The sequence below is a fragment of the Dryobates pubescens genome, chromosome 27 (genome assembly GCF_014839835.1).
Source record: "Dryobates pubescens isolate bDryPub1 chromosome 27, bDryPub1.pri, whole genome shotgun sequence".
NCBI lineage: Eukaryota > Metazoa > Chordata > Aves > Piciformes > Picidae > Dryobates > Dryobates pubescens.
The window spans coordinates 14744717-14758773 of NC_071638.1; the positions used below are offsets into that span (position 1 = coordinate 14744717).

At 42.0% G+C, this 14057-nt stretch overlaps 1 protein-coding gene across 2 annotated transcripts in view; it reads left to right on the plus strand.

Annotated features, from left to right (window-relative positions):
* The first annotated feature begins 4895 nt into the window (after positions 1–4895).
* The window catches only part of MAPK11 (mitogen-activated protein kinase 11), a 32408-nt gene continuing 23246 nt past the window's right edge, over positions 4896–14057 (plus strand). For both annotated transcript variants that reach the window (XR_008462914.1, XM_054173806.1), the window contains exon 1: positions 4896–5098. Coding sequence is in view for 1 of the 2 variants with exons in the window: in XM_054173806.1 (XP_054029781.1) it covers positions 4986–5098 (113 nt within the window). In the remaining variant the exon portion in view is untranslated. The remainder of the gene's footprint in view (positions 5099–14057) is intronic.

The following is a 14057-nucleotide window of genomic DNA, read 5'->3' on the forward strand; positions in this document are numbered from 1 at the left end:
TCAATATTAGGCTGTGTTTGCATGATGCTGTATTATGCATAAGAATAAAGAATCATGGAGTTGTTGTGAGACACCAGGCAACATAATTACATGGACAGAAAGAGAAATACAAGGCAAAATACAGCTCTATGTATTAATAGCCCGTCTCAGACTTCCCTTACTATATCTGGACCTTTGTTTAAAGTTGTTAATAAGAAATTATTTGAAATTTAAATCTGTTTCTATTTTTCTGATGATGGCCTTGTTTTGAATGTACATACATTGAGAAGCCCTTGTTGACATGACTGAGCAGGATATCGTATTTTATTGAATTTACTTTGGAGACTTCTGACGCCAGTTGCTAGCATGTTTGCAGTCCCGATTGCATTGAAAATCACATGAACTTAGAATAATATCCATATGTTGTTCCTGGATGAAAAAATAACCTGCAACTCCCTACCGGTAGACACAGGAGACCAAGATACATATCAGTACAACTTCAGGTAAAGGAGACAGATATTTCTCCAGAATTACATTAATTTAACAGGATATTAGAAAATAGTTATAATATCCTAATTTCACCCTCCAAGCACAGCAGTATGAAATTAATATTTGAAAAATGTGGTTATCAATGTCTGCAAACAATAATCATAGCTAATACAAGCTCTATTACTATCTGAAGTAATATCAATCTTATATATTTATCCTTAAAATAGAGAAAGAATCCTAGTCTCAGTTCATAAATGTGCAAAAGTGGCATGGAGGTATCTAGAGACCATCCTAACTCCATATAGAATGAATGGAGGAGAGAAGGAAATAAATCCCCAGCTCTGAAATCAAATCATATTAGAATCTGTCTTATCAGAAAGAATAAAATCTTATTCTTGGCATGTAATTAGTGTGATATAAGCCAGATTTAAGTCCTCAGTCCATATTCCTCTGGATTTCATACCCAGTTATGATCAAACTTGAAGTTCAAAATGAGTAGCTAAATTTGACGTTATGTCCAAAGCAAGACGCTTCACATATTCTCACAACATCAAAAACATTTCTCCAGTGTAACTATCTAAGTTGTAACAGGACAAAATAGTCTCAGGCTGGCACAGGTCATCTGAATTAATGTGGTTGCTATGTAAGGCTTCCCAAATAGGTGTTCAGCATTGAAGGGCATTAATAGCAGAAATAAGAATGATCCTACCTTGGAGGCATATGCAACAAGCATCTTGTAATCAAAGCTAGCCAGTCTCTCACAAAGCAATCTCATGCAAACTGATGTATTAACAGTAGCTAATGATTGACTTGCTGTTTACAAGAGGCTTCATTAAGCCTTTCCTGCTGCCTGTACTTCATCTTTTCTGTCGTTATAAACAGTGACAGCTTTCCTTTAATTACATATTCAGAGATTCACAAGAAACTGGAAATAAAACCAGTACTACAGCTAATTATCACAGTGCTTTATTATTAAAAGTAATGTGTATAGCATTCCAATATAAAATGGTCTTTTATAAAGATGTTAATTATTCCTTACAACATTTTCAAAAGAAAGTGGCACAGGAAGCACTTTCATGGCATCCTCAGGTTTATTTTAATGTTATTACTTTCAGATGGGCATGGGAAATACATTAATGGGCATCTCCAACTCAAAATTAAGTCCATAACAGATCTAGAGAGAGAATCAAAGTGGTTAATCCTAAAAACTCATTGATACTTGGTAAATAGTTAGTTAGAGCTACCCTACATTTACAGCAGTTACATTGAGAATTGTCTGAACTACAATGTGCTGACAGTCTGTCCTATGTTTTCCAAACCTTGTTTTAAATCAGTGCTGAGTTTACAATAACATGATTACGTTTCCAACTGGGAAATTATATGCTTTTAGGACTAAGGTGGTATTTTCTCTTTTTTTGAGTTTCTGTGTTTATGTTTTGAGTTTCTGTGTATGGAAGCTGCAATTTTAAACTGTGTTACATATTAGATTTGTGACTCCTAAACTGAATAGCAAAAAGAGAAAGGATAAATGAGAATTGAAAGGAGACAGAAGGAAATTACCAAAGATGTGTAAGCTTTCCACAACATATCAAATAAACAAACAAACAAAAAAAAAAATAAAAGGAAGTATAAAAGGAGTGAGGAATAACTGGAAATTAGTAATTCACAATTGGCTAAAATAATAAATTCCATTGTTCTAGTGAGAATGACATAAAGATTTGACTATGCAGTGCAGCAGCCACAATATAAAAGTAATGCCCAGCTACACGGTCATTTTTTCCTTAGGTACCTGTTGGAATTGCTGTGAGTGAGCACATCACCTTCCTCCCGGGGGCAAGACATCCTCACACCTGCAGCCAGGGCTCTCAGTCCATGCCTGACATCCTCCTCACCGGGTGTGAAGCTCACGCAGCTGGAACCTACCTCACACCTGGCATCTCAGCCTACCCTACTGCAGCACATGGGCGCCCTTCCCACATTGTGATGCCATATGTGAAATGCAGTGAGTCCTGCTAACTCACTGCCCTCCAGGCATTGGCTCTTGACATGGTGAGAAACTGTCATGGAGAGTTATCTTGTCATATGCCATCAAGGAAGGAGGGGAAGGGGTGTGTGGTGTCCACATCAGTTTTATGGCCAGCCTGAGCTCAAACATTGCCTCAGTTTAATGCAGCAGTATTCCATGTATAGAAAATTGAAGTTCCTAGGATGGCAACATGTGTACATGGGAAGCTGTCACCTTATCTCTTCCTTATGCCTCCAGACCTCTCAAGAGTATACTCACTGTCCCTTCCCTTGTACATGCACAGACCTGGCCAGCCTGTAAAACAGGAACTAAAAGGCATGAATGCAACTGACAAAGGAGCTGCCTTTTCCTCTTCCACATATCCCTCTGCAGAGCCAGCAAAGATGGGTGAGCTGCTTCTGCTGTGAAAGGACCAGCTGCCAGGGCTTCCTTTATTGGTAGCTTGTAGAGATTAGAACCAACCTAGGTCTGAGACAAATCAAATGGGCTATCCTCCAACCTCTGTTTTCTAATATCTCACTCACTACACAGAGTAGAGAATCATACATGTAGTATTCAGTAAAATAATCAAGGACAATCTTAGCCATGATTGGAATGCAAATAACTGACAGAAGCTCACAGAAGACAGGAAATTGAGAGTGACTGTAAATATGAACACCACAGAAAATTCATTCTTGTGGAAATTGCATGTTGAGAAGCTTGGGAAGATACGGATAGACTCAACTTTCAAAATCATGGCTGCAGTTAGCAAAAAATTATCTAATATTTGGTAAGTGGGTGAGGGCACAAGGCCAAAATACCTCAAGAAACTAAGTAGAATAAGTCAGCCAGTAGGGTTATTTGCACACTATAAAACATTTAGACCTGTTTAGTTTAGGAGGAAGTAGATGATGGATGACAGCAGTCTTCCGTCTTGTAGGGTGACTGCACTGACATTCTGATTTTAAAACTGAACATGGTGGTACTGAGAAGAAATAAGATAAATTAATGTATTGTTGGATTTTTCACACTTAACACTTCCTTCAAGTATTATACCCTCTGCACAGAAATTCAATTGGGACCAAGAAGCAATGTGATAAGAACTGGAGATGCCTGTTGCACTAGAGCAGGGTAGATGTAAGAATTAGGCTATAGATTTAGGAGTACTTAGTACCCCTTGAGCTGATGGCTGCAGACAAAAGGCTGTAGTAGCATCATTCATGGTGTTTTTTTTAATGTTAAATGCACTGAGCAAATGCCAAAGTCCCTACTCATTCTGCTAGTCATACTATGGAAGTCCTATCGTGCAACATGGATGGGGTTTTTGGAGATACAACTTGAACCATCCAGTGTTTGGAGCATCCATAAGTCTTGCCTTCTGGCTCATCACACTTACAACTATTCAAGCATACACAGTCTGTACTCACAATGATGCCCTATCATCATCTGAGCATCCATTTGTCAAAGTGCAGATCGTGGCATAGGTACATAGTGAACTTATATGAGGGCTCTGAAAAGAGAGGACTTGCATTCCACACTGATTCAAAAGCAGGTGCAGAACAATCTCCATACACCAAATCTATGCAAGCAGAATACAGACAAGTTATTTAGAGGTGCTCAAAGAAGGATAAAAAGTTACAGAAGGTAATAATACATAGGAAAATACACTGGTAACATACTGGTGCTGCAACAATTCCACAGTCATTGTGTAAAGCACATTTTGGACAAAATAAAAGCAAACAAATCAGAGAAGCTTTTACTTTAATAGATGGAGTGAATTTTACAGATTTCATGTTTTCAAGATTTTCTCTGTGTTATTCTGGGGGCTTGAGTCTTCCTTGATGAACCAAAGAGGGTTTCAGATAAGTGCACGTGAGAGTTAACGCTTTAAGGAGAAATTCTAGGTATCATGGGACTCCCAGAAAGTCCGACATCTGCCTGGTGCTCTTGCGAGTGGGCGAGGGCCGCGGCTGGACCCGCGGGTCCGTGAGCAATGCCCCGACTCAAACCTCAGTATGGTTGTAACCCTAGCGAGGAGGGTCTGGCGAGCCGAGGAGGAGCTGCAGGTGATCGTGGCAATGAAAGGTGTCATCACAGCTTTAAAAACCCTGAAGAATGCCAGCTGAAGGGCTAGGTGGCCAGGCCTCGGCTGGGGGCTGCGGGCCCCTTCCTGCACGTTCCAGAGCCGCGATGCTGGCCGCTCCGGGGTGAGAGCGGCGTTTTGCCACCCCCATCTCCCCTCCTCCTCCCCCCCCCCCATCCTCCCGGGCGGCCCTGCGGGAGGACACCGGGGCCCGTCCCGGGACTTCTCGGTCTATTCACTGGGCATCACTCGTACCAGCCAGGGCTCCCCCTGGTCCCGGACACTCCCACCCCTTCAGCCTCCCGCCTTCCCCTCCCCTTCCCCTCCCGGTCCCTCCTCCCCGCTGGCGCCGGCCGTGCCCGCCTCGCTCCCCGCCCCGGCTAAGGGGCGGCTGCTGGTGCTGCCGCTGCCGGCGGCAGCTCTGGGAAAATGTCCGAGCGTGGCGTCTTCTACCGGCAGGAGCTGAACAAGACGGTGTGGGAGGTGCCCCAGCGCTACCAAAACCTCACCCCTGTCGGCTCCGGCGCCTACGGCTCGGTCTGGTAGGTGTGGGGCGGCTGGAGAGGGGCCGGGAGCCGGCAGGTGCTGCCGGCCGGCAGCGGGAGGGGCAGCTCCGGAGCCGCCCCGCGGGAGCGGACGGTGTCGGGGAGGCGGGAGGCCCGCGCGGCCGTGCCGAGCAGCGGGGAGCGTGTGAGCGCTGAGCCGCGGGAGCAGCTGCCCGCGCGGCGGCGGTGGGACCGGCCCCGATCGTGTCGAGGCGGGGGCGTGTCCGCTGGGCAGCCGGTGTGTGGCGCGGTGCTGGAGCTCTCCCCCTTTCAGCGGTGGCCCCGCGGGTTCGGGGCATGCCTCGTCGTAACCTGGGCAACCGGGCCCGCCGCCGCCGGGGGGATCCTGCTGGTCTCTCGGCCGCTGTGCCCCTGAGGCCGCCGCTCCGCCGCCCCCCGCCTAAAGGGGGAGTTGTAAAGATGCTACAGCCTGCCGACCTTGATGGCCACACCGCAACCGGCGTCGTCGCTCCCCAGCGCCGGTTAAAGCCGCCGGCCGCTGCGGGGCCGTGCGTCTGGTGGCGCCGCTCGTGCCTGAGTGAAAATTGCCCCGAAGCTGAGAATCTTGCACAGTCATGGTGTGTCCGAGCCCGGAGGGACAACCGGGAGGCAGCGGCGGGGCGCAGGGCACGGCTGTCGGTTATCTTCCTGCAGCCTGCACTGGGACGGCTCACAAGCGGCCCGCGGCCCCATCGGCTCCGGCCCCGGCTCCGGGCTGGGGTTGGGGGTACTGCACCTTCCTGGTGGAGAGGCTGGCGGGACTGCCCTTAAGGCCCGAACGGCAAGGGTGAATTCTGCCCTCGGAAACAATGGAGGCAACGCCGGGATGGGGGCTATGTCGGCAGGGCAGGGGTCAGGCAAGGCAGGCTGGCAGCGGGGAGAGGGGTTTCTCCTTGCCATTTCAGGGGAAATCGCAATTTAGGGCAGATTGCCGCCCAAGGGCTTCGGCGTTTAGGGTTTGCGTTAGAGTTCATCACATATTGTCATAAAACGTTTCCTTTTTTTTTCTCTTTTTTTTTTTTTCCTTTTTGATGACCGCTATATCAGGTTTGCACTTTTGGGATCTCCCAGTGCAGACCGGGCAATTATTTTCCTATTCAATGCACATTTAACTATGCTTATAAAAGCTTTGAATCCATTATTGGAAATAATAGCACTGTTTAAGGGGTTTCTGGAAAAGAACAGTGTTTATTTTGTAAACTGCACAAGTGGAATTATGTAAAAACAATCCATAATGGGCCTTTAAATAAATGTGCTGCACAAAAAGAAGTTTCCTGTAGAGCGGAACTTTTTGCCTTGGACTAAACTTGTGCAGTAGTCACTCACTTGTTTCTCTTTGCAGTCAGACACAAGAGAACATTTATGGAGTTTCATATTTGTTGCTTCCTTTGTCTCTCTGAAATGCCTCTATTACATGTAAGCTAGGAATATGCATTTTAAAACCATCCAATAATCGGCAAAAACACTCAGAACTGTGTGTGTACTTCTGAATGATCTTCTTGTTATTCTTTCAGGCTCCTATCTGCATCACGGAAATTGAGCAAGTCTTGTGTGACTGTTGGCACCTGCCATTGTAGTTAAGCATACAGTCCTGTGACTGATGTGAATAGTTTCACGAGGACTACAAGATTTTTGTTTACTTTATCCTCCTATGTTACAAACTAGGAGCTGGATATTCAGTAGGAGAGTAACTATTACTGTGTTCCAATCGAACCTGCATTTCTGGTTATTTTCCCCATTCATGCTGACATAGTTTTAAGGGGCAGACCTGTTTTGCTGAATTTTGTAATGAGATGTCAAGGCTTTTGAGAAATTGCGAAGGAAATGAAAACGTGGTAGTTCACTTGCAGCACAGCTGGTGATTTGTTTAAACTATTAGCATTGTTAATTCATTGTACTTGCTACTTCTCTGTCTGCAAAGGCCAAGAAAATCTTAGTATTTTATCAGTGAAGAAGCCTAGGAACAGGGATATGAAACAGACTGGAAGATGCTAGGGGAAGTTTGCTCTAAAACGTATACTTAACAGAATACACCAATGAAGTCTTAGTCTATATTAAAAGCCTTGTTAACATCGATGAATTAAAACCCCAAACAGAATCTTGGATGTAAAGAAAAGGTTCACATCTCTCTCAGAAAAGCCATCTATTTTTAGTGTCTATTGAAATAGATTTTTTTTTTCCCCTTGTGTGCATGTGCTTTACCCAAGAGACCCATGAGGCACGATCGTTCCCTGGAGTAATATGCTGTATTGCTTTTGTGAATAATTGTACTCATATTCAGTAAAATATCTAAAAACATATTTAAGTCTTGCAGCAACCACCAAAATTAAACAAATTCTTAAGTGCTTTGCTGAATGGAAGCCAAGGTCCTGAACTCCAAACACTGGCTTTAAAACAGGAGCAAGTTGTGACAAATCTATTTCTACCTCAGTGAAACTGGTCCTACCCTTTATTACAGTAAATAATCAGTCATATCTGATAGATATGTGCAACTGAAGTGATAAATGGTAATAAGAAACATATTGTAAGTATTTGTATTTAAGCTAACTCCTGCTTGCCCTTTTTCGCTTGCAGCTCAAAATCAGTGGCAGGCTTTGTGTCAGGAGGCTGTGTTTTGTCCCAGTTTATTGGCATTTTCTAAGTCTAATAGAATTTGCCTTTGGATTAGTTTTTATAAGCAGATCAGCAACTAGACAAATAGATAAAAAGTGTCTTAAACCAGCTTCAGTTCTAGAGAGTTGCCTACGTCAAGCACAAGGCTTTCCAGTATATTTTTCTTGGGTTTTATTTACTTGTGTAATATCTATTTAAAAAACACACATTTTCCTTGGCATGAAGAGCTTTATCGCTCTTCTCATTTTTTTATATATATATATATATATTTTATGAAATGAACAGTCCTTGGCAATGCTCAGAACTTGGCCAAGCTACCAAGTAGAGTTGCACTTCAGCCTCTATGTGAACCGTAGAGAGAGCTCTGAGGTTTTTCCCTTAGTTACTTCACCCATGCGGTACATTCTGCACAACTCTGTGGAGGGCTTCCTATTATTTGGGCTCTTGGAAGCTATTGGCTGGTCCATCATTTGCTGACATCAGATCATTTGCTGACATCAGATCATTTGCTGACATCAGATCTGATTGTGGCTTTTTTCAATTTAGTATAATTAAAGCCCTGTGAAAGTGTGGTCTGTGTAGTAGTTTAATTACATTTAACATGGATCAATGGAGTCTTCATCAGTACATTTTAGTTAATTTTTCTTTTTTTCCAGGGATTGTGTATTAGCACATATCAGACCTACACATACAACTGTTTATTTTGGAGTTTTCTTTTTGTTCTATGGTTTTGCTTATCAAGATGTGAGGCTTTTTTTGGTTGGTTTGTTTTATATTAGACAATTACATTAACTTTTCCTCAAGGAAAAACTCTGTTAAATTGAAAGTTTTTGCAAAACAAAAAATGTCCACTTTCAAAGTTGGATTTATCCCTTACAGACCAGGCACTATCCCTGCTAACTGTGAGGTTTAGGAAACGTTTCTGATTTTAAGTGCAGCATTTAGGCTGATCACCATTTAGATAGGAAGCAAGCAACCTTACTTTCACAAAGAAATCTTAGCATCATAGAATTTTTTTGTTTGGACTTCTAAGATCATTGAGTCCAACCATCAACTTAACACCACCATGGCCATTAAAGCATGTACCGAAGTGCCGTGTCTGTGCCGATTTTGAACACCTCCAGGGATGGTGATTCTACCACCTCTGTTGGCAGGCTATTCCAATGCCTGACCTCTTCATCTATTTGTTTCAGTTCTAGAGAAAAGACAATTCATATTTAAGATCAAGCTGCATTTTAAACTCATGTCTCTTGTGGTTCTGCCTTTTAAATAAGAATTCTAGTTCTGTTTGAGTCTTTCAGCTGTCCCAGTGACACTGCTTATAAACTGGACCTCTGGCCAGCATCATCTGCTGTATTACCCTATTATATGTAGGTCCTTAGTGGTTTGCTACCTGTCCACCTTTTCCTCTTGGAGCTGCTGTTGCCACCTGCTTGAGAAAGCATTTGTTCACATATTTTTTAAGGGCATTTTATTATACTGCAAATGATATAATGTGGATAGCATTTTGATTTTTTTTGTTTGTTTACTGACTTGGTTTTTGTGGGGTTTTGGGTTTTTTTAAAGCCACTTTTCATGACAGCTTTTATAAACTGTCTTACAACCTACTTAGTCCTATTTTTGCCTGGAAGTTATATACAGCCATCTGCATTGTGCTGTGTCTGATCTCTCCAACAGGTTACTTTCCATTTAGCATATTGCAAGCTCTGTGTTCTTCCTTCTTTGGGAAAAAAAAAGGATCTTTCAAGATGAACAGAAGTGACTCCAGAGCTTCTTCCAACCAGAAATTCCTGCACTGTATCAATAGTGTTTACATCACGCAGTCATTTTCTTTGAATTTTAAAAATATGCAGTGCCTAACACCAACCTGGGTGACATAACACATTTCAAAAAGCAGCCTGCTAAGTCAGAGTATAGTGGCACAAGCCTTTGCTCAAGAAAGACAGGAAAGCGAAGCCTGCTGCAAGTCATTTACACCATGCAGCACCTCAACAGCTCTCTCTGTACTGCTGACTCTTAAGTGTATGCTTAAGATCTGTGACGTTTTTGTCCTGGATAATTTTGGGTGAAAATGGGGAAGGTTGGGAGCTGCCCAGACTTCTATTTTGGTTTGAGGAAGTACAAGTGGAAAAATTGAAGTGGGAGGCTTTAATCCTGAAATTTAACCCCTTTCTTTCACCCACACACCCACTCTATCCTGTGCTTTTGGTTAGACTGTCACAAGTGTTTTGAGGGCAGTAGTTTGCGAGACTGGACCGTAACTTTGCTGATGCTATCCTTTTCACATTGAGGACCTCTAAGGAGATGCTAAGACAACTCAGTAGCCTGTGAGGTTTTTAAAATGCTGATCTTTGACAGACAAGAAGTCCTTCATCCGATATTGTACCTGGTGACTTCTGTGTGGCTTTTTTAAGGAACCTTTTACTGAGCTGTAATGATACTGAGTATATGATTTCAACTACAAGATCAGGTTGCTGGAGATGTAGTGTCACTGTAACATTACAGGCTAATTTACATAGTAAATGTTAAATTTTTGAAGTGTAGTAGTAACACACATCTGCTGTATGTAAATCCAGCTGGAAACTGAAGACTGTATAGATCTCTAGAGGCTGAAGGCAGAATCCCAAAGACCTGTAGAACCAGTTGATTTCAGCAGACTGTTTGGACTGTTCTTCTTTCAGATTAGGTCTTTTGTTTCCAATGCAAAGCCTTTATCAGCAGGACATCTTAAGAGTGAGTGTATGTCATAAAGATACATAGATACAAGACCTTGAAAGTGAGGGAGAACTACATAAAAGGAGTTGCATGATCAATATTATGGGTTAGGAGGAGGATGATCTTCACAGCAGCGTTGCTAGAATGAACAGATAAAAGTAAATGAAGCAACAAAATTGTTGCAGAGTGATGAAATGGCTGTTAGGAAGGAAGAGACAATAGAGTTTGCAGCTACAAAGCCAAGAATTCAAGAAATTTTGTGAAAGGTACATGGAGGAAGATGGAAGAGTGTTTCTGAGAACTGGCCAGGGAAACGTCACTAAAGAGTTTGAGAGTGGTTTTGTTGGGAGTACTAGGATGGAATGCAGGTTGCTCATTATTCCTTTGTTGAGTTTCATCCTGCCTTTCTTTCCAGCCACTGGAAGAGTGTGGTTACTGACTTTAGAAAGGGAAGGGGGATGGCAATTAGTGGAGTCAAGTTTCCTATTTTCAATGAAGTTGTCTAAGAATGTTATTAATGAAGGAGACTGAATCGGGAGAAGGATGAGAAGGGCTGTGCCAGAGATCTCTATGTAAAATGCTGTCATTAAGGCTGTGGAGTAGTTCAAGAGCAGAGGAGAAACATATCTGTATGTGAGGAGGGTAGTAGGATTTGTAGGAAGGGTGAAGTAAAGGCAAGCTCAAAAAGCAGGGAAGACCAACTTGTGCACGTTTTCTTTTGGGAGGAATTAATGAGTTTGTTTGGGTTGGGGGGGGTTTTGTGTGTGTTTTTTTGTGGGTTTTGTGGGGGCTGTTTGCTTTTGTTTTGGGGTGGTTTTTTTTGAGAGAGGAGGGGCATGGGGTGGAAAAAGTCAAAACTAGTATGAATGTAGTAGAACATCAAAACTAGTAGCTAGTTCATACTAAAAATCCAGTGCCCTAGTTCTGTGTATACAGTCAGCAAAGGAGAGGGCATTGCAAAGCCTGTATATGACCTGGAAACAAGTTGTTACCATTTAACGTTTTGGTGGTTGTAGAGAGAGAAAACAGGAAATGGGAGGGAGAAGTTGGGGGAGGAATAGGAAATAGGACAAGAATCTAGATTTGTCAGTTTAGGTTTATAGAATATATTTGAAAGCACCAATATTTTTCACTTTATGTGCAGGTTAGCCATGAGCATTTGTCGCTGTAGCTTTGCAACCTACAATTTGTTAACTGCTTGGCAGTCTTTTTTAATGAAGTGTTGAACAGAGTACATTTGTCATTAGCAGTGTACTGGCTTAATCACAGCTGATGGATCTCCTTGTTTATGTACTGATATTGGGCTTGTAGGCTAAGATACATGGTTAGTTTAGTATCCATGAGTTGATACATGTGCTGAGGAAGCTAACAGCTTATGCCCTCAACTTTCTCTGTTTTTCTCACAAGCATGATTTTAAACGCATCATTCCCACTGATACAAACTGTATTGTCTGTAACTTCATCTAGAAGAGTGACTGCACCTCTGGAAAGTTATTTAAGTCCTTGTGGAGACATGAGGCAGATCAGAAAAGAATAGCTTGTGGATTCAGAGGCTGATACAGCTTTTTTGTGATCATGTTGTTATGTTGAAAGAGACTGATGTATGCAGGTAAACATATGGATATTTTGAAGTGTTTTTCAGTGTCTGGTTAAAAGTATGTATGCATTGTTATGTTGGTTATGGAACAATTACATTGTGTATGTAAAAGAGATTTTGTCCTTTTATCTTTGGATCTAATGGTAAATTAATCTGAGATAATTGACAGTGATTGTACTGAAGCTAAAACAATTTAGGCTAGTGCTCAGCACAGTGTGTTGGAACAATATCCAAGCAATGTGATGTCATTTTACAATACAATAACCTGTCATCATGAAGCAAGTTTTCTCTAATGAGATTAACATGTTTCAGAGCTGCCCAGTATTTATCCTCCTGGGTTTTGTCTTGCTGCCATTTAATTTTCCTTTATGCTTTCCTTCACGTATGTTGTGATTTGTGTGGTTTACTAAACAAAGACTCTGTACCTCTGCTCTTGGAGAGTGGAAATCACATGAAATTGCATAAAGTGACAAAACATTTATAAAGAAAGGCTTACTATGGATGGTCTTTTTCTGTTCTCTTGCTGCATTGCTAATAGCTATTATAACCTGTTTTCTGGTGTTGGATAGATGCTCTTTTGGCTTTTTTCAAGACTATATCTCTTAAAAAAGTAGCTCTATTTATTCAGAATATGTATTTTTTTAAAAAGGATCCTGGAGAAGACGTAAAAGACAAATCTCACAAGCTAGATCTTGCAAGCAAAACCCAAGATTGGTATTTTTTATGTGAAGACTTACTTTCACATGTGATAGTTCTAGGACATGTAAAAAGGTTTATTGTTCACTGTAGCTTTGAGGAACTAATTATTAGGCACTAAAAGGTGTCCCAGGGCAGGATTTTTACGTACCCCTTTTTTTATCTTATTTGCCAGTGCAAGGTGCAGTAAGGGTTGCCTACTGCAATGCTTATGTTCTCTCCGTGTTAAGACTTGTTCAATTCCTTCCTCCTTAATCCTTGCTCGCATACACACTTCTGCTGCTGTTACTTGTTTCTTCTCAGTAATTCAGGGTATGCAAATTAAGGGGACAGGTTCCTGTCTCCTGTAATGGAATGAGTTAGTGGGTACACAAAAGAACAGTTAGGATATAAAGGATGTCTGTAGATCTAAGTTTGAAATTTTGGCTGTACTAAATACATGGCAGAAATTTTGGCTGATTTCTATTTTGCTTTCTTACCCAAATCAGTAAAGTTCTGCCCACATGAATGTTTTGAGCATGAGTTGCATTTTCTTTGTTTGGTGGTTGGTTTTGTGTGTGTGTGTTTGTTTTCTCTTAACAATTGCATGGAATGGAGTATCTTCACGTGTTCTGGAGGAACATGGCCAGTGAAGGGAAGAAAAGTAAAATCCTAGAACAATATAGGGAAACCCTAGGTGCAATGTCATTTAAGGATCAGCTCAAATACAGCATTTGCTTCAATTTTGATATAGTGTGTCCAACCAGTTGTCAAACTTCTGATGCAGAGGTAATAACAGTCTTGCAAGATAGGACGCTGAATTACATGAAGTAGAAAAGTTTATCTTCTCTGATTGGTGGGGGTTTGGTTTTGGTTTTGGCTTTGGTTGGGGGTTTTGGTTTGAGTTGTGGTTTTGTTGCTGTTTTGGGTTGGGGTTTGTTGGGTTTTTTTGCACTTAACTCCAAATGAATCACTTAGAATAAGTACCTAATTATTGTACAGATATGATGCTTCCACAAGCATAAAATCACCCTTTGTAGACAACCAAAACTTCATGGCTATCTGAGATGACTGGGACAAAATATTGACTGCAGTTTGCTGCAGACTCAAGGCTGACACTGCATAAAGCAGGCTTGGATCATGCCTTCATTCTGCATCAGTTAGAGACACGAACTGGCTCCAGAAATGAAGAGAACTTACTAGAATCAACAGTGCACTCAAGCTGAACTTTCTCCAGGCATTGTGGGTAGTACCATGTCCAGCGCATGAGCCCTCTCTGAGCCAAATGCATTAGGAAGTTCAAGAACTGGCTGTATTTCTGGGATTAATTGGTCCCCTTAGACAAGTTCTTCCTGC